This window comes from Bufo gargarizans, chromosome 2 (assembly GCF_014858855.1).
Source record: "Bufo gargarizans isolate SCDJY-AF-19 chromosome 2, ASM1485885v1, whole genome shotgun sequence".
Taxonomy (NCBI): Eukaryota; Metazoa; Chordata; class Amphibia; order Anura; family Bufonidae; genus Bufo; species Bufo gargarizans.
In genome coordinates, this window is record NC_058081.1 from 511,528,502 (window position 1) to 511,547,694 (window position 19,193).

The 19,193-nt window shown below is 48.7% G+C and overlaps 1 protein-coding gene across 1 annotated transcript in view; it reads right to left on the reverse strand.

Moving 5' to 3' along the window:
- The window catches only part of C2H12orf4 (chromosome 2 C12orf4 homolog), a 78,760-nt gene that overhangs the window by 59,043 nt on the left and 524 nt on the right, over positions 1–19,193 (reverse strand). The window contains exons 2-3 of the mRNA XM_044277951.1: positions 11,694–11,882; positions 1,190–1,335 (exon numbers count right to left, since the gene is read on the reverse strand). Of these exons, the coding sequence (XP_044133886.1) occupies positions 1,190–1,335; positions 11,694–11,871 (324 nt within the window). The 5' untranslated portion in view covers positions 11,872–11,882. The remainder of the gene's footprint in view (positions 1–1,189; positions 1,336–11,693; positions 11,883–19,193) is intronic.

The window sequence follows — 19,193 nt, forward strand, 5'->3', positions numbered from 1 at the left end:
TGTGTCCACAGCACCCTATCAGATATGGCTGTTAAAGCCTCATGCACACGTCAGTGGAACACGGACCGCGTGATACCGGCCTGGATTTCTTCTGAGTGCAGGAGCGCACTGCGTCATTGGTTGCTTTGGCGCCGTGCACTTCCTGCTGCCGCCGCAGTACAGTAATACACTGGTATAGATCATACCAGTGTATTACTGTACTGCGGCGGCAGCAGATAGCGCACGGTGTCATAGCAACCAATGACGCCGTGCGCTCCTGCACGCAGAAGAAATCCAGGCCGGTATTACGCGGTCCGTGGAACCCGTGTGTATGAGGCTTAAGCTTAAAGGCGGACTAGCAAAACAAATTAAAAGGGTTCTCTGGCTGTAAGTAAATAGTGCTTAAAAGGCATGTCCAGTGTTACATAACTAAAGCTTAAAGAGGTTGACTTGTTTAGGCTATTTTCACATCTGCGTTTTCAATTCCGGCTTTGAGATCCGGGAGAGGATCTCAAAACTGGAATTAGATGGTCCAGTTTTGTCCCCATTCATTGTCAAACTGATCAGGATGCATAAGTACGCATCCGTTCTGTTTTAGTGCCGGACACAAAAAAGGTCGGGAACCATCCGTTTCGGCCAGATCCGTTTGTATTAAATCAATACTTAACAAACCGGATCCGGCATGAAAATCAATGTAATCAATACGTGCAGTATCCGTTTTTTTCACTAACAAAAAAACTGGATCCGGCGCCCGTTGACTTACAATGATTTTCATACCGGATCCAGGTTGTTCAGTTTTGATTTAATCCAACTGGATCCGGCCGAAACAGATGCATCTGGATGTATGAAGTGTCATGGATCCGTTGTACTCCAGTTTTGAGATTCTCTGCCAGATCTCAAAACCGGAATTAACAATGCAGATGTGAAAGTAGCCTTCAGAAAAGCCATTTCCATACACCCTATTAAAGAATGTTGAGTTAACAGATTGGGATCTTCTGTTTAGGATCCAGAGAAAGAGGTCTCAAAGTGCCCCATGAGAATGCAGCAGTGGTGTCAACACGTGACCACCGCTCCACCGCTGAGTTCCCATGGTGCACTATGGGGCCTCCCAAAGAGAGTTGATGGTGAGAAAGCCCCTTTAAGCTTTCTTGATGGAAGCCAGGACAAGTTGTGTTCATAGATACTATGGCCTATCATCAGCCCATCTCACCTCTGTATACGCTGTCATCCAGGTACTGGCCAAGGTTCCAACATCCACCTGACCCAAGTTCACCGCTTCTAGGGCCTGCTCAGCTTCTCTGTCAAAATCTTTAATGGTTTCCTCCTCAACAAACTGGCTCAGGGACTTCTTCAGGTCTGTTGGAAAGACAATAAAAAAAAAAAAAAAAGGAAGGGCAACGAAGAGTTAACTTAAGAAATGATGACTTTTAAAGGATGGCAGGACATCATCTGCTATGTAACCTTTATGTGACATAAACACAACCATCTGTCTGCCCATTTAATGGGTAACTCCGCTCACAAGAACCTGCTGCTTAATTAAGATAATTATTTTGGCTCTGCGATTTACGAGAATAACTCTGGAGACTTGGAATAGGACTCGTTCCTGAAAGCACCTGTTGAAGACGCAGAAGCAACAAGTTACTGCCAACTGACAGCTTATGAATAGCCCCAGTCCACCTTACAGAAGGAACATGTGGACTGCAAGGACTGTTTGCCTGGTTGGAGGCAGGTATTAGGCATAGTGTCCAAATAATACGGGGACACTCCTGTAAAAGCTACTCATATACAGCGATCCTATGTCAGTGTAAAGAACCCATATAATACTGTTATAGAGTGCGACATACTACACTCATGAAGTGCTCTAATAATACTCCCATACCATCTACATCATTCCCATATCATTCCCACATGATATTACAATAGAGTACTCACGTAAGGCTACTTTCACACTTGCGGCAGAGTGATCCGGCAATCTGCATGCAAACTGACAGCATTTGTAGACGGATCCTGATGCGGATCCGTCTCACAAATGCATTGCAAGAACGGATCTGTCTCTCCGTTTGTCATACGGACAAACGGATCCGTTTCTATATACTTTTTCCACATTTTTACCTTCTGGTATTTTTAATGCCGGCAACTGATCCAGAATTTTGAACAGAGATAATACCGCATGCTGCGGTATTTCCTCTGTCCAAAATGCTGTTCAGTGACTGAACTGAAGACATCCTGATGCAGAATGAACAGAAATGCTCTCCATTCAGAATGCATGGGGATAAAACTGATCAGTTCTTTTCTGGTATTGAGCCCCTAGGACGGAACTCAATGCCGCAAAAGAAAACCGCTAGTGTGAAAGTACCCTAATATTGTTGCAGAACATCACATACTTTTCTCATACAGTGCTCAAATAATAATGCCATACAATACCCACATCATACTTTTAAAGCATATCTACATAAGGCTCCCATACCAAGCTGATCTTATATTACAATACAGTATCCAGATAATACAGCTATAGAGTATGATATACTCAGGGGCGGACTGGAACTAAAAGTGGCCCCAAGTTGGGGCTGGGTCCAAACTGACAGAAGACAGGTCTACACAAGTAGGCGCAGCTAACAAACAGGCAGGGACAACAGAAGTAGGCGAGGCTGGCAATACCATAGTACGGCACAAAATACCGCCCCAGAGGAACCAAATACCACAATGCAGCACAAAATACTGCAGCCCTCTCCACAATAATCAGTTTTATCACCATCCTGCAGACGCTGGCCAGGTGCATAGGTACCTGATGCTCCTAGCATTAATTAATGCTCAGAGGATCAAATCGTTATGTACTCAGCTGGCAGCCATGATGAGTGCTTATGTGGCCCCGTGGGCACTGGGAAATTTCCCTGTAGGGTCTATGGCCAGTCCACTATTGGACATACTACTCTGCAGTGCTCAAATAATATTACTATACAATAAACACTTTTAGGGGGAGATTTACCAAAACTGGTGTAAAAGAAAACGGGCTTCATCTGGCAATCAGATTGATCCTTTCATATTCCAATGAAGCGCTGAAAAATGAAAGGTGGAATCTGTTTCTTCTGGCAACTAAGCCAGTTTTCCTTTACACCAGTTTTGATAAATCTCCCCCATAATCCTGCCAAAGTATACATAATACTCCCCTACAATGTCTAAATACTAACACAGGGTATTCACATAATACTGCTGTACAGTATCACATACTACTCCTATATAGTGCTCAAATAATGTTACTATACACTACCCACATAATACTGTCAGAGTATCTACATAATACTCATATACCATGTCCACATAATAACACATAAGGGCTCATGCCCGGTTGGGCACTTGTGGTCCGCAATGCACGGGCAGCGACTGTAGGACCGCTGTATGAGGATGCTGGACCCATTCGACTGTCTGCATCCGATGGTCCGCACTGCAAAAAAACAATGCATGCAAGTGAATGGGTCTGCTTCCGTGATGTGATGCACAAACGGCCAGTGCCTGTATATTGCAGACCCGCTGTTTGAGGGCCGCCATACGAGCACAGCTAGGAGGCGGACACTAAGCGCATAAAGTGTAAGCTCCTCCCTCTTCAGCTATACCCTTCCTACAGGGACTAAGCGTAATCAGTTTAGTGCAAAAGCAGTAGGAGAAGCCAGACATAAGAAAATCACATTATGTACAAACCCAGAACCACACAGGCCCGAAAAGGCCCGTAAACAAAATAATGGATGGGAGCTGTGTCCCCCAATGAACGGAAGAGAAACAGATTTTACGGTAAGTACAAAAATTTCATTGACCATTGGACGTTCCAGAGCAGTCCCAAGGGTGGGCTTAACGTCAACCCACCTGCTAATCAGAGAACCGCCGTCTTCAAAACTCTAAGAAGCGTCAGAAGATGCAAAGGTGTGCACTCTGTAAAACTTGGAAAAAGTATGCAAAAACGCCACCTTGCATACCTGAAGGGCTGAAGCCCCGTGATGTCCCGCCCAAGAGGCCCCCACTGCCCGAGCTGAATGAGCAGTCACTCGGAATGGCGGGACCTGGTCCTTAACGTGGTACGCTTCCACAATAGCCAAACAAAACAATTGGGAAATGGAAGTCTTTGACGCTGCCAGCCCTCGTCTCGGTCCCTCTGGAATCACGAACAGGGAATCCGTTCGCCGGAAAGATGCCGTCTGGGACAGATAGACTCGAACGGCTCGTACCAAATCCATGGTATGGAGAAACTGCTCCCGAGGATGAGACGGGTCTGGACAAAATGAAGGGAGAATAATCTTCTCATTTAGATGGAATGCCGACACCACCTTCGGAAGGAAAGACTGCACAGGGCGAAGGACCACTTTATCCTGATGGAGGATCAGAAAGGGCGACCGATATGACAGAGCCGCGAGTTCCGACACTCTACGGATAGAAGTAATTGCAACCAAAAAAGCCACCTTATAAGACAGGAAGCGCAGCGACACCTGCTGCAAAGGCTCAAACTGAGAAGATTGGAGATCGTTGAGCACTAGATTAAAATCCTAAGGATCGGACGGAGGACGGAAAGGGGGAGCAGAATGCGCCACCCCCTGCAAAAAAAATGTCCGAACCGTCGAAAGCGAAGCTAAATTTCGCTGAAAAAGAACGGAGAGAGGTGACACTTGCCCTTTAAGAGAGCTGAGAACCAGCCCCAGGTCCATACTCGACTGCAGGAAAGCCAAAAGTCGCGGCAAAGAAAAGAGAACGGGAGACAGCCGTCGCTGCCCGCACCAACTAAAGTAGGACTTTCAGGTCCGGTGGTAGATTCTGGAAGACGACGGCTTCCTGGCCCGAATCATGGTCTGGACAACCGCATCCGAAAACCCACGAGCTTTCAGTACGGCGGCTTCAACATCCATGCCGTTAAATGTAGCAACCCTAAATTTGGGTGGAAGATTGGCCCCTGTGACAGCAGGTCCTCCGGAAGAGGAATATGCCAAGGTTTGTCGGCGAGAAGGGCAACTAGGATCGTGTGCCACACTCTGCGCGGCCAATCTGGGGCCACGAGAATGACGTGCAGTTTCTTGGACCTGATCTTCCGGAGAAGACGCAGAATGAGAGGCAGAGGTGAGAACACGTAAGGAAACGTGAACCGACTCCACGGAATCACCAGCGTGTCGCATGCCAGGGCCATGGGGTCCCTGGACCGCGCAACAAAGTCCTCGACCTTGTTGTTGAACCATGAGGCCATGAGTGCCCACTCTCCCATAGCCTTGCTCACCCATGTAGAGGCAAATACCGGCTGCAGCGCTGTGCCTACTGCTTCAAAGGCAGATTTAGCAAAAGCTTCCAGCTTCTTATCTTTGATATCAGAAAAAGAAGCCCCGTCCGCCATTGGCAAGGTAGTTTGTTTAGCCAAGCGGGAAACTGGCGAGTCCACTATAGGTGGAGCCGACCAGTCAAATCCTGCGGAAATGGATAAAGGACGTTCAAGCGTTTTTGCAACATGAAATGTCTATCAGGGAAATTCCACTCCTTGGAGAGAGAGGAATCAAACTCCTGGTGGCTGGGGAAACACTTGTGCGAATGACGGGACTTCCTAAAGGAAACACCAGCACTGGCAGATTACGGAGCTGGATTCTCAACCTTTAATGTCTCAATAACTGCTGCAATTAAATTGTCCACCATGGAGGACAGTTTGGACAACTGATGCTCCGGGGAAACAACATCCTCAACTGACCCTCTCTCCTCGGAACATGCCTCTTGAACGTGTCCTCAGTTGGAGTAAGACTCTCTAGTAGGAGGAGGAGAGGCCAAGGAAACGGGAGACGCAGACACCCTTTTGGGGGAGGATGTTCTGGACCGTTTTGTGAGACGGCCGCGATGGGCACGTGCCCGGTGATCCCCTGAGTCGGACCGGTCAAAGGACTGCCTTGCCTACAAACGTCTCAATATATCCACAACAGCTTTGTTGGTATTGGAGACATCCTGCACCACCCTAGACAGGGAACGCACCCATTCCGGTTCTTCTGTAGCTTGGGCAGCGGAAAGCAACGGGTCCGCGTGGCCAGGCCGAATCGGAGGGCTACAAATTGGTAGTGAAATAGACCCACTGCAAACCAGAGAAACCTCTGATGACTGACGCATTTGGGCACATGAAGATAAGTGTCCTTGATGTCTATCGAGGACAGGTACTCTCTCGGTTCCATGGACGCAATGACCGACCTCAGAGACTCCATCTGGAATCTGCCAACACAAAGGAAACAATTGAGCGCCTTGAGGTCCAGAATGGGACGGGCCGTCCCCTCTTTTTTTGGGAACCACAAATTGGAGCAAAACCATTCAAAACGGTCTTGCGCAGGAATCACACCTTGCTGCAGCAGCGTGCGAATTGCCAGAAAAAAAGAATCTGCGGTTGCGGGAGATGACCGAAAAAAACGGGACAGAGGGGAGGACTTGAAAGCTAGCTTGTAGCCCTCTGCAATGACCTCCCTCACCCAAGCAACTGAGACGTGAGCCAGCACATGAAGCCGGCTGACCACACGAACAGAGGGCACCGGGAGCAGCTGGTCATGCAGCGGAGTTCTTAGGGTTAAAGGACTTGGAGCCCTGTTGACGGGAACGCCAGGAAGGGCACGGCTTGAAGGAAGGTTTGCGCTTCCAATCCGTGGCCGACTTGTCGGACGCCCTCTTGGGGCTGGAAAAACTCTGAAAGGGACAAAAAAAGGCTTCCGCTTTTTGACCTATTAGACCGCCTGTTCTGTGGCAAATGGGTGCTCTTACCACCTGTAGCGACCGAAATGATCTTATCCAGGCGCTTACCAAAAAGTCTGCCACCTGTAAAGGGGAGAGCCGTCAGGGTCCGCTTTGAAGCATTATCTGCCGCCCAGCAGGAGCCTACTCTCCCTCTGCTCTGTCGTTGGCGTGGGGGCAGAGCGAACACAAGCCCGCCCCCGCCCCCAAAATGCAGCCGGCTCTCTGGGCTTGCCCATCATCCCCGCCCCCTAGGCTCGCCAGAACCACAACGGCATCCCCGGCCGTCTCAGACACTGGCCAGGGAAAAGATAAGCCATGGGGGGTCCCTGCAGGAGTAGGCCGCACAGAAGCTGGGGCTCAATTAATAATGGCCCACGGTTGCCCCAGCAGACGGGCCGCCAGAAAGTGGTGCTTCGGAAGAAAAAAGCTCCACCCCCTCCTCCCCCGGGCGAGTTTAGGAGAACGCCGCTGGATCAAGAAAGCCGAATGAGGACGCCACGGCGAAATATGGGCAATACTGCTGTACAGTATCACATACTACTCTCATACGGTACTCATGTGATATTACTATAAAATACCCACATAATACTGTCAAAGGTTATCTACATAATACTCCCATAACATGCCCAAATAACATATAATACTGCTGTACATAATACTACTCTCATACAGTGCTCAAATAATATCATAAAATACGCACGTAATACTTTCAAAGTGTATCTACATAATGTTCCCATGCCAAGTCCAAATAATACAAAAGATTATCCACATAATAGTGTTGTACAGTATAACATACTACTCATGCTGTGCTCAAATAATAATCCTATACAGTACGCACATAACACTGTCAAAGTGTATCTATATAATGCTTCCATACCAAGCCTAAATAGTCACAATAAAGCGCCCACATAATACTATATAGCTACATGCCATTTCCATAAAGTAACTAGGGCTGCAGCTAACGATTATTTGAATAATCGATTAGTTGCCGATTAATTTCTACGATTAATCGGGAAAAACGACAAAATTACAAAACAGAGAGGTTTATATGATCTTACTTGAAAAATTATGTTCAAAGGCCATATTAAAACAAATTGTGGACGACACTTATGGGGGATCTGTGGACGACACTATTATGGGGGATCTGTGGGCGGCGCAGTTATGGAGAGGGGGATCTGTGGGCGGCGCAGTTATGGAGAGGAGGATCTGTGGGCGGCGCAGTTATGGAGAGGGGGATCTGTGGGCGGCGCAGTTATGGAGAGGGGGATCTGTGGGCGGCGCAGTTATGGAGAGGGGGATCTGTGGGCGGCGCAGTTATGGAGAGGGGGATCTGTGGGCGGCGCAGTTATGGAGAGGGGGATCTGTGGGCGGCGCAGTTATGGAGAGGGGGATCTGTGGGCGGCGCAGTTATGGAGAGGGGGATCTGTGGGGGGCGCAGTTATGGAGAGGGTGATCTGTGGGGGGCGCAGTTATGGAGAGGGGGATCTGTGGGGGGCACAGTTATGGAGAGGGGGATCTGTGGGCGGCGCAGTTATAGAGAGGGGGATCTGTGGGCGGCACAGTTATGGAGAGGGGGATCTGTGGGCGGCGCAGTTATGGAGAGGGGGATCTGTGGGCGGCGCAGTTATGGAGAGGGGGATTTGTGGGCGGCGCTGTTATGGAGAGGGGGATCTGTGGGCGGCGCTGTTATGGAGAGGGGGATCTGTGGGCGGCGCTGTTATGGAGAGGGGGATCTGTGGGCGGCGCTGTTATGGAGAGGGGGATCTGTGGGCGGCGCTGTTATGGAGAGGGGGATATGTGCACTGTTATGGGCATAACAGTGCACAGATCCCTTTCCTCATAACAGTGCACAGATCCCCCTCCCCATAGCAGTGCCATACACAGACCCCCCCTCCCCATAGCAGTGCCATACACAGACCCCCCCTCCCCATAGCAGTGCTATACACAGACCCCCCTCCCCATAGCAGTGCCATAGACAGATCCTCCCCCATCCCCATAACAGCCCCGGCCACGATGCTTAGTCGGACTAATCACTGCATCTTTATTTTACCTTTTACAATGACGCTCCAGTAGCAGGCAGAGCGGACGGCGGCGTAACGTCACTCACTCACGTGACGCACCTGCTCCGCCCACTTTATGAATGAAGGAGGCGGAGCAGGCGTGTCACATGAGTAAGTGACGTTACGCCGCCGTCCGCTCTGCCTGGCTGTTACAGGAGCGTCATTGTAAAAGGTAAAATAAAGATGCAGTGACCGCCCGCCCGCATAGCAACAAATCGGCGATTATTCGATAACTGGATTCGTCGACAACGAATCCAGTTATCGATTATAATCGATTACATCGATTAATCGTTGCAGCCCTAAAAGTAACAAAATAATATCACCATAGAGAACCACATAACACTGTGATAGAGTAACTACATGATAGCCCCATGCAGTGCCTATATAATGGCGTCAAACAGTCCACATAACATAACAATGTCATAGTGTCTAAATAAAGTGTCTGCATAAAAACACCACAGATACCCAACACAATGCTGCCATCTTCAAAAAAGCGCAGTACAATTCCATCACAATACTGTCAAATCCATACAGTGCCTAAATAATAACACTATAAACTAAGTACTCACATAATGATGCCAGAGCATCTACACTACAGACTCAGCGCATAATGAAATGATAAACCCATAGAGAACCCACCTAATACTGTCATAGTGAGCACATGTTAGTCTCATACAGTGCCCAAATAATACTTTATCCAAGGCAATGATGTCAATTTTAAACAACCCACCAGGGTGGAAATTCAAAGTCGAGGTGCATGGTCAAAAAGCCATGCCATAGTTTAGCCCTGCGTGTACATATGTTAAAGGGGTTGTCCTACGAAAAATATTCTACAATTTTTTAAACCAGCACCTGGATCTGAATACTTTTGTAATAACATGTCCTTAAAAACTTAGCATAGCCACCAAGTTATTCAATAAAATCTATCTGTATAGCGCCACCTGCTGTTTGTTTTATTCTTACTTCTTTGTCCTGCTCTCTGAGATGGCTGCACATGCTCAACTGCCTCCTGAGCTGTGATAGGGTGAGCATGGACACGCCCCTTTAGCTGCAGCAGAAAAGACACTCCCCTTGAGCTTGTTCAAATGAAAGCAGATGACAGCATCTCCAGTCCAACCAGGTTTATTCACAAGGGGTGCATGAGACAGTACAAGAGGTTAAACCTTGTAGGACAGGAGATGCCGCCATCTGCTTTCATTTGAACACTGTCGTGGATCGGCTGATGCATTCCCAAAGTCCAAGGTACTGCACTGCTGCTCTATATGATCTATTCTTCACTCCCCTTGAGCTGCCAGCTTGATATAAATCCAGCAGAGCAATGACTGGGGAGATCTCTGGATCCATGAGAGGTCCAGGGCTGGTTCTAGCTTTGTTAGAAGGAGACTGTCATGTACTACATGATGTCTGATCTTCATTTTTACATTAATCATGAGATAACCCCTTTAATATTTATAGTCATTTGTTTGTTAGTCAGTGCCACATAATGAACGGGTAAGAAGTCACACTGAGCAGCCAGGGCAGGGGTGGGTATGTGGAGAGCGGCTGCCATGAGTCAGGTGCTTGGCCAGCTGTCTGGGTCGCTCAGGGTCAGGGTCACACCAACAAGCTCATTAACTGTGAGCAACAGCATCTTGTGCAAAATTCCCAGCATGGCACCGGCCACCGTCTCATTTACTGGGTGAAGGTCTGTTTACTTCCCTTCTATCAACCTGTCGCTCTGCCACCAGCGTGACGTGCCAGCCCACATCACCCGGTAGATGCCGGACTAGAGTCCCAGCAGAGCGTTACTCCCTGCTACGTGCTGTAGCCACTATGTATGCCCAGTACAGGGCCTGAGGGGGCATGCTCTCTATTTACTGTTCTATGAATCCCTGTGTCATGCCCCCTCAGGCGGGCGATGCGCCAGGAACACACCGTTTTACCTACAGCTCCAATACTCTAGAGGCCGAACCCGTCACTTTTGGTGGGAATGGCCGGCACTCTCTGTACGGGGAGCTCCCGATGTCAGGGGGGAAGAAGGATCGGACATATTGAACTTTTTCACCCCATCCTGTCTGGTAGCGGCTTTGAAAACACGTACATGCTTAGCTGTATGGGGGTCTCGAGTCGGGACAGATAGTCGTCGGCTGAACAGGTATACGGACACCTTAGCTGTGGTTTTATACAGTACGTATGAAGCAGGAATCACACATGGGGCATCTGAGATGAATAGGTAACCCTGTTAAAGTTAGGGCTCCTTCACATGAACGGAAGCGCTCAGTGCCTGTGTTGCGGACCGCAAATAGCGGCCCGCAATGCACGGGCACTGGCCACGTGGAATCCCATATTGCGGTGCAGACACATTGACTTGCAATCCGCAAAAGACAGGACATGTCCTATCATTGGCAGTCTCTTGCGGATTGTGGACCCATTCTAGTCAATGGTTCTTCATCAGCAGCACGGCGTGCACACGGCCAGTCCGCAATACAGGCGCGGAGTCCTTATGTTCGTAAGAATGAGTCCTTATTCTTAGAAAAATCTGATAAAAAGGGTTTTCTGAAATGATTTCACTGATGAGCTACTGTCTGGATAGGTCATCAGTACCTGATCCGTGGGGATCCGACACCTGGGACCTGTCAAAAAGTGCAGCACTCATAATCCTTCCCACCGACCCTAATTCTGTTCTCCCCCATGCCTCCCCTAACTTTGGAGGATTTCTGGATTGTCCCATGATCTCCTGCCCAGCCTTGTCACAAGGACAGGTCACATCTATAGGGAGCGATCATTTTATAGAGCATTCCAAAGAGTGGAGAGATCTACCGCCCAGGAGAGGCAGTAGCCTGCGCTCTGTGCAGCAGCACGCAGCATGTCCCAGGCTGTGTGTAATCAATGACTGGTTGGGAAGACGTGTATGGAGAATGTATATGGAGTATATCACCATGTGGTCACCTTCTTCTATGAAACAGGGCAGGTCGTGCAGGAGCATCAGGCGTCCGTGTAAGTGATCGAGGTTTTCTTGGACGGGAAACTGGAGAGGGACGGTGAGGACAAAGCTCTGTGATCCCGCATGGAAGCTGTACACCAAGTCCCGCTCTGCGTAACAGGTTTTCACTTTTCCGGGCTTCATCGTGTATAGAGCTGGAAGAGAATCAGATGCTGCTAAGTATCCTGAGTAGAAGTACAGATCATTCCTCACGTGTCAAAATCTCTGCTTGCTGTGAATGGAGAGAGCTTGTTACAAAGCATCAGTGTCGGTAAGTAATCCGCCTGGAGAGATGTCTGTGTGTCTGCCTGCAGCAGCTGTACTAGGTCATCAGGTACTGGGCCTGTGTCAGATGGATGTAATCATGATTGGTTGTACTGTCTCTGAATGTAAATATATGTGCCCACAGCAAGCAGAGGTACTGAAAACTGTAAGAAATTGAAAAATTTTGAGACAGATTTATAAAAATGTCCAAAAGAAAGCAGGACTGTTGCCCATAACAACCAATCATACATTAATATCAGAACCCCTCACCCCAGAATTACTACCACTCATGGATCCCCCTTAGGCCTCATGCACACGACCGTTGTTTTGTTCCGTGTCCGTTGTTCCATTTTCCGTGATTTTCTGCGGACCCATTGACTTTCAATGGGTCCGTTGAAAACTCGGATAATGCACCGTTTGTCATCCGCGTCCGTGATCCGTGTTTCCAGTCCGTCAATGGGTCCGTAAAAAAACACAGAGGCACACAAGATTGTTATCCGTGTCCGCGTCCGTTTTTTTTCCTATCATTTGCAAGGCAAACTGGACTTAGATTTTTTTTCTGGTGATCCTCCAAAAATCAAGGAAGACACACGGAAACAAAAACGGACACGGATCACGGAACAACAGAACCTCGTTTTGCGGACCGTGAAAAAATACTGTTGTGAGCATGAGGCCTTATGATGGAGATAACAGAATAGTGAGTGCAGCTCTAGAGTTTAATACAGGATGTAACTCAGGATCAGTACGGGATAAGTAATATATGTACACAGTGACTCCACCAGCAGAATAGTGAGTGCGGCTCTGGAGTATAATACAGGATGTAACTTAGGATCAGTACAGGATGAATAATGTATGTACACAGTGACTCCACCAGCAGAATAGTGCGTGCAGCTCTGGAGTTTAATACAGGATGTAACTCAGGATCAGTACAGGATAAGTAATATATGTACACAGTGACTCCACCAGCAGAATAGTGAGTGCGGGTCTGGAGTATAATACAGGATGTAACTCAGGAGCAGTATAAGATAAGTAATGTATGTACACAGTGACTACACCAGCAGAATAGTGCGTGCAGCTCTGGAGTATAATACAGGATGTAGTTCAGGATCAGTATAGGATAAGTAATGTATGTACACAGTGACTCCACCAGCAGAATAGTGCGTGCAGCTCTGGAGTATAATACAGGATGTAGTTCAGGATCAGTATAGGATAAGTAATGTATGTACACAGTGACTCCACCAGCAGAATAGTGAGTGCAGCTCTGGAGTATAATACAGAATGTAACTCAGGAACAGTATAAGATAAGTAATGTATGTACACAGTGACTCCACCAGCAGAATAGTGCGTGCAGCTCTGGAGTATAATACAGGATGTAGTTCAGGATCAGTATAGGATAAGGCTCCATTCACGCGTCCGCAGAATGGGTCCGCATCCGTTCCGCAATTTTGCGGAACGGGTGTGGACCCATTCATTCTCTATTGGGACGGAATGGATGCGGACAGCACACAGTGTGCTGTCTGCATCCGCAATTGCGGAGCGCGGCCCTGATCTTCGGGTCCGCAGCTCCGCTAAAGATAGAACATGTCCTATTCTTGTCCACAGCTGCGTAGGCATTTCTATAGAGGTGGCGGGCGGGTGTGTTATGGACCCGCAATTTGCGGGTCCGCAACACACCACGGACGTGTGAATGGAGCCTAAGTAATGTATGTACACAGTGACTCCACCAGCAGAATAGTGAGTGCAGCTCTGGAGTATAATACAGGATGAAACTCAGGATCAGTGCTGGATAAGGCTAGTTTCACACTAGAGGGCAGGCTAACAATCACAAATAGGACTGCATCCTTGATATTAAAACCCAGTTACAGGTGGAAACAGCCTGCTGGATCTCTTTGTATCCGGCATTGCTGGAAGCTACATGGATGTTGTCCAGCTCCATTAGGCTACTTTCACACTGGCATTTCTGGGTCCGCTTGTGAGATCCGTTCAAGGCTCTCACAAACGGCCCAAAAAGGATCAGTTTAGCCCCAATGCATTTTTTAGACAGTCACTAAAACGCAGCTTGCAGCGTTTTGGTGACCGTCTATGTAGAACCAAATGGATCAGTCCTGACTTAGGCCTCTTTCACACGGGCGTAATTTTTTTTGCCCAGATAAGAGGTGGGTGCGTTGCGGGAAAATGCGTGATTTTTCTGCGCGAGTGCAAAACATTGTAATGCGTTTTGCACTCGCGTGAGAAAAATCGCGCATGATTGGTTCCCAAACCCGAACTTCTTCACAGAAGTTCGGGCTTGGGATTGATGTTCTGAAGATTGTATTATTTTCCCTTATAACATGGTTATAAGGGAAAATAATAGCATTCTGAATACAGAATGCATAGTATAATAGTGCTGGAGGGGTTAAAAAAAAAACAAAGTTAACTCACCTTCTCCTCTTGATCACGTAGTTCCCGGTCTCTTTACTTCTTGAATGAGCTGTGGGCTAAATGACCTGTGGTGATGTCAGATCACATCACCGTGGTGATGGAGCATGTGATCTGACGTCACCACAGGTCCTTTAGCCCACAGCTTATTCAAGAAGTAAAGAGACCGGGAACTACGCGATCAAGAGGAGAAGGTGAGTTAACTTTTTTTTTTTAACCCCTCCAGCCCTATTATACTATGCATTCTGTATTCAGAATGCTATTATTTTCCCTTATAACCATGTTATAAGGGAAAATAATACAGTGAATAGACTGTCACCTAGCAACCGTGCATGAAAATCGCACCGCATCCGCACTTGCTTGCGGATGCTATGCGATTTTCACGCACCCTATTCACTTCTATGGGGCCTGCGTCGCGTGAAAATCGCACAATATAGAGCATGCTGCGATTTTCACTCAACGCACAAGTGATGCGTGAAAATCACCGCTCATATGCACAGCCCCATAGAAATGAATGGGTCAGGATTCAGTGCGGGTGCAATACGTTCACCGCACGCATCGCACCCGCACGGAAAACTCGCCCGTGTGAAAGGGGCCTTACAATGTAAGGGCTCTTTCACACTTGCGTTCTTTTCTTCCGGCATAGAGTTCCGTCGTCGGGGCTCTATGCCGGAAGAATCCTGATCAGGATTATCCTAATGCATTCTGAATGGAGAGAAATCCGTTCAGGATGCATCAGGATGTCTTCAGTTCCGGAACGGAACGTTTTTTGGGTGGAGAAAAAGCCGCAGCATGCTGCGCTTTTTGCTCCGGCCAAAAATCCTGAACACTTGCCGCAAGGCCGGATCCGGAAGTAATGCCCATTGAAAGGCATTAATCCGGATCCGGCCTTAAGCTAAACGTCGTTTCGGCGCATTGCGGATCCGATGTTTAGCTTTTTCTGAATGGTTACCATGGCTGCCGGGACGCTAAAGTCCTGGCAGCCATGGTAAAGTGTAGTGGGGAGCGGGGGAGCAGCATACTTACCGTCCGTGCGGCTGCCGGGGCGCTTCAGAGTGACGTCACAGCGCCCCACGCGCATGGATGACGTGATCGCATGGCACGTCATCCATGCACATGGGGCGCTCTGACGTCATCCTGGAGCGCCCCGGGAGCCGCACGGACAGTAAGTATACTGCTCCCCACTACTACTATGGCAACCAGAACTTTAATAGCGTCCTGGCTGCCATATTAACACTGAACGCATTTTGAAGACGGATCCGTCTTCAAATGCTTTCAGTTCACTTGCGTTTTTCCAGATCCGGCGTGTAATTCCGGCAAATGGAGTACACGCCGGATCCGGAAAACGCAAGTGTGAAAGAGCCCTAAGTCAATAGGGACAGATACGTTTTTCACTGACACAACATGGTGCAATTGAAAACGGATCCGTCCCCCATTGACTTTCAATGTAAGTCAAGATGGATCCGTTTTTGACTTGGACTTTTTTTTAAACTAATAATGCAAACGGATCCGTTATGAACGGATGCAAGCGTTTGCATTATCGGTGCGGATCCGTCTGTGCAGATACAAGACGGATCCGCACCAAACGCGAGTGTGAAAGTAGCCTATGGGGACAGGTGGAGATCTGGTTGCAACCCAGCAAATATGCCAAGAATTGGCTGAACAAATACCCTGTTGGAACAGCCTGCTGGATCTGTGAAACTAGCCTTAAAGGGGTGTCTCACTTCAGCAAGTGGCATTTATTACGTAGAGAAAAATAATATAAACCACTTACTAATGTATTGTTATTATCCATATTGTCTCCTTTGCTGGCTGGATTCATTTTCCCATCACATTACACACTGCTAGTTTCCACTGGTTACAGACCACCCTGCAATCCAGCAGTGGTGGCCATGCTTGTACAAGCAAGAAAAAATGCCGGCCTCTCTGGTGGCCAGAACCGTGTGATCTCACGTAGGCTAATGCTGATGGATTGCAGGGTGGTCATAGCCATGGAAACGAGCAGTGTATAATGTGATGGTAAAAATGAATCCAGCCAGCAAAGGAGGCAATATGGACAATCACAGCACATTAGGAAGTGTCTCCACATAATAAATGCTATTTGCTGAAGTGAAACAACCTCTTTAATAATGAAATGTATGTACATCAGGAATCAGCAACCTTCGGTCCTCCAGCTGCTGTAAAACTACAACTCCCAGCATGCACACTTGGCTGTTCTTGTAACTCCCATAGAAGTGAAAGAAGAATTCCGGAAGTTGTAGTGTTAGAACATCTGGAGTGCCGGAGGTTACTGATAACAGATGTACAGAGTTACTCCACCAGCAGACTAGTGAGTGCAGCTCTGGAGTATAATAAGGAATAGGTAAGTTCACGTATTACACAGTTAGGCCTCATGCACACGACGTCCGTAGGTCCGTGACCGTTTTTTCGTCCGTGGGTCTTCCTTGATTTTTGGAGGATCCACGGACATGAAAAAAAAGTAGTTTGGTGTCCGCCTGGCCGTGCGGAGCCAAACGGATCCGTCCTGAATTACAATGCAAGTCAATGGGGACGGATCCGTTTGACGTTGACACAATATGGTGCAATTGCAAACGGATCCGTCCCCATTGACTTTCAATGTAAAGTCAGGAGTCCCTTTACTTTCACACTTGCGTTCATATAATGCAGACGGTGGCTCCGTTCAGAGCGGATCCGTCTGCATTATATTGTTAAAACATTTCTAAGTGTGAAAGTAGCCTCAGACGGATCCGTCCAGACTTTACATTGAAAGTCAATGGGGGACGGATCCGTTTGAAAATTGAGCCACAGTGTGTCATCTTCAAACGGATCGGTCCCTATTGACTTACATTGTAAGTCTGGACGGATCCGCTTGCCTCCGCACGGCCAGGCGGACACCCGAACATAACTTGAAGCGTCCCCATCACCATGGTAATGCCTCTATGTTAGAATATACTGTCGGATATGAGCTACATCGTGAAACTCAGATCCGACAGTATATTCTAACACAGAGGCGTTCCCATGGTGATGGGGACGCTTCAGGTTAGAATATACTGAAAAACTGTGTACATGACTGCCCCCTGCTGCCTGGCAGCACCCGATCTCTTACAGGGGGCCGTGATCAGCACAATTAACTCCTCAGGTGCCGCACCTGAAGGGGTTAATTGTACTATCATATCCCCCTGTAAGAGATCAGGGCTGCCAGGCAGCAGGGGGCAGACCCCCCCCCCCCCCTCCCCAGTTTGAATATCATTGGTGGCCCCCCCCCTCCCTCCCTCTATTGTAATAAATCGTTGGTGGCACAGTGTGCGCCCCCCATCGACCCCCCTCCCTCTATTGTAATAAATCGTTGGTGGCACAGTGTGCGCCCCCCATCGGCCCCCCCTCCCTCTATAGCAGTAACAACATTGGTGGCCAGTGTGCGGCCTCCCATCTCTCCCCCCCCCCCCCCCCGATCATTGGTGGCAGCGTAGTTCCGATCGGAGTCCCAGTTTAATCGCTGGGGCTCCGATCGGTAACCTTGGCAACCAGGAAGCTACTGCAGCCCTGGTTGCCATGGTTACTTAGCAATAGTACAATAGTAGAAGATTCATACTTACCTGCTTGCTGCTGCGATGTCTGTGACCGGCCGGGAGCTCCTCCTACTGGTAAGTGACAGTTCATTTAGCAATGCGCCACACAGACCTGTCACTTACCAGTAGGTGGAGCTCCTGGTCGGACACGAACATCGCAGCAGCAAGCAGGTAACTATGAATCTTCTACTATTGTACTATTGCTAAGTAACCATGGCAACCAGGCAACCGATCGGAGCCCCAGCGATTAAACTGGGACTCCGATCGGAACTCCGCTGCCACCAATGATCGGGGGGGGGGGGGGGGATGGGAGGCCGCACACTGGCCACCAATGTTGTTACTGCTATAGAGGGAGGGGGGGCGATGGGGGGCGCACACTGTGCCACCAACGATTTATTACAATAGAGGGAGGAAGGGGGGGGCGATGGGGGGCGCACACTGTGCCACCAAGCTATTATTACAATAGAGGGAGGGAGGGAGGGAGGGAGGGGGGGGCCCGATAGGGGGCGCACACTGGCCACCAAGCTATTATTACAATAGAGGGAGGGAGGGGGGGGCCCGCACTGGCCACCAATGATATTCAAACTGGGGAGGGGGGGGGGGGGGTCTGCCCCCTGCTGCCTGGCAGCCCTGATCTCTTACAGGGGGATATGATAGTACAATTAACCCCTTCAGGTGCCGCACCTGAAGGGGTTAATTGTAGGATCACGGTCCCCTGTAAGAGATCGGGTGCTGCCAGGCAGCAGGGGGCAGTCTTGTACACAGTTTGTAGTGTATTCTAACTAGAAGCGTCCCCATCACCATGGGAACACCTCTGTGTTAGAATATACTGTCGGATATGAGTTTTCACGAAGTGAAAACTTAGATCTGAAAAAGCTTTTATGCAGACGGATCTTCGGATCCGTCTGTATGAAAGCAACCTACGGCCACGGATCACGGACACGGATGCCAATCTTGTGTGCATCCGTGTTCTTTCACGGACCCATTGACTTGAATGGGTCCGTGAACCGTTGTCCGTCAAAAAAATAGGACAGGTCTTTTTGACGGACAGGATACACGGATCACGGCCTCGGCTGCAAAACGGTGCATTTTCCGATTTTTCTACGGACCCATTGAAAGTCAATGGGTCCGCGAAAAAAAAATGAGAACGGCACAACGGCCACGGATGCACACAACGGTCGTGTGCATGAGGCCTTACCCAACTCACAAACATGA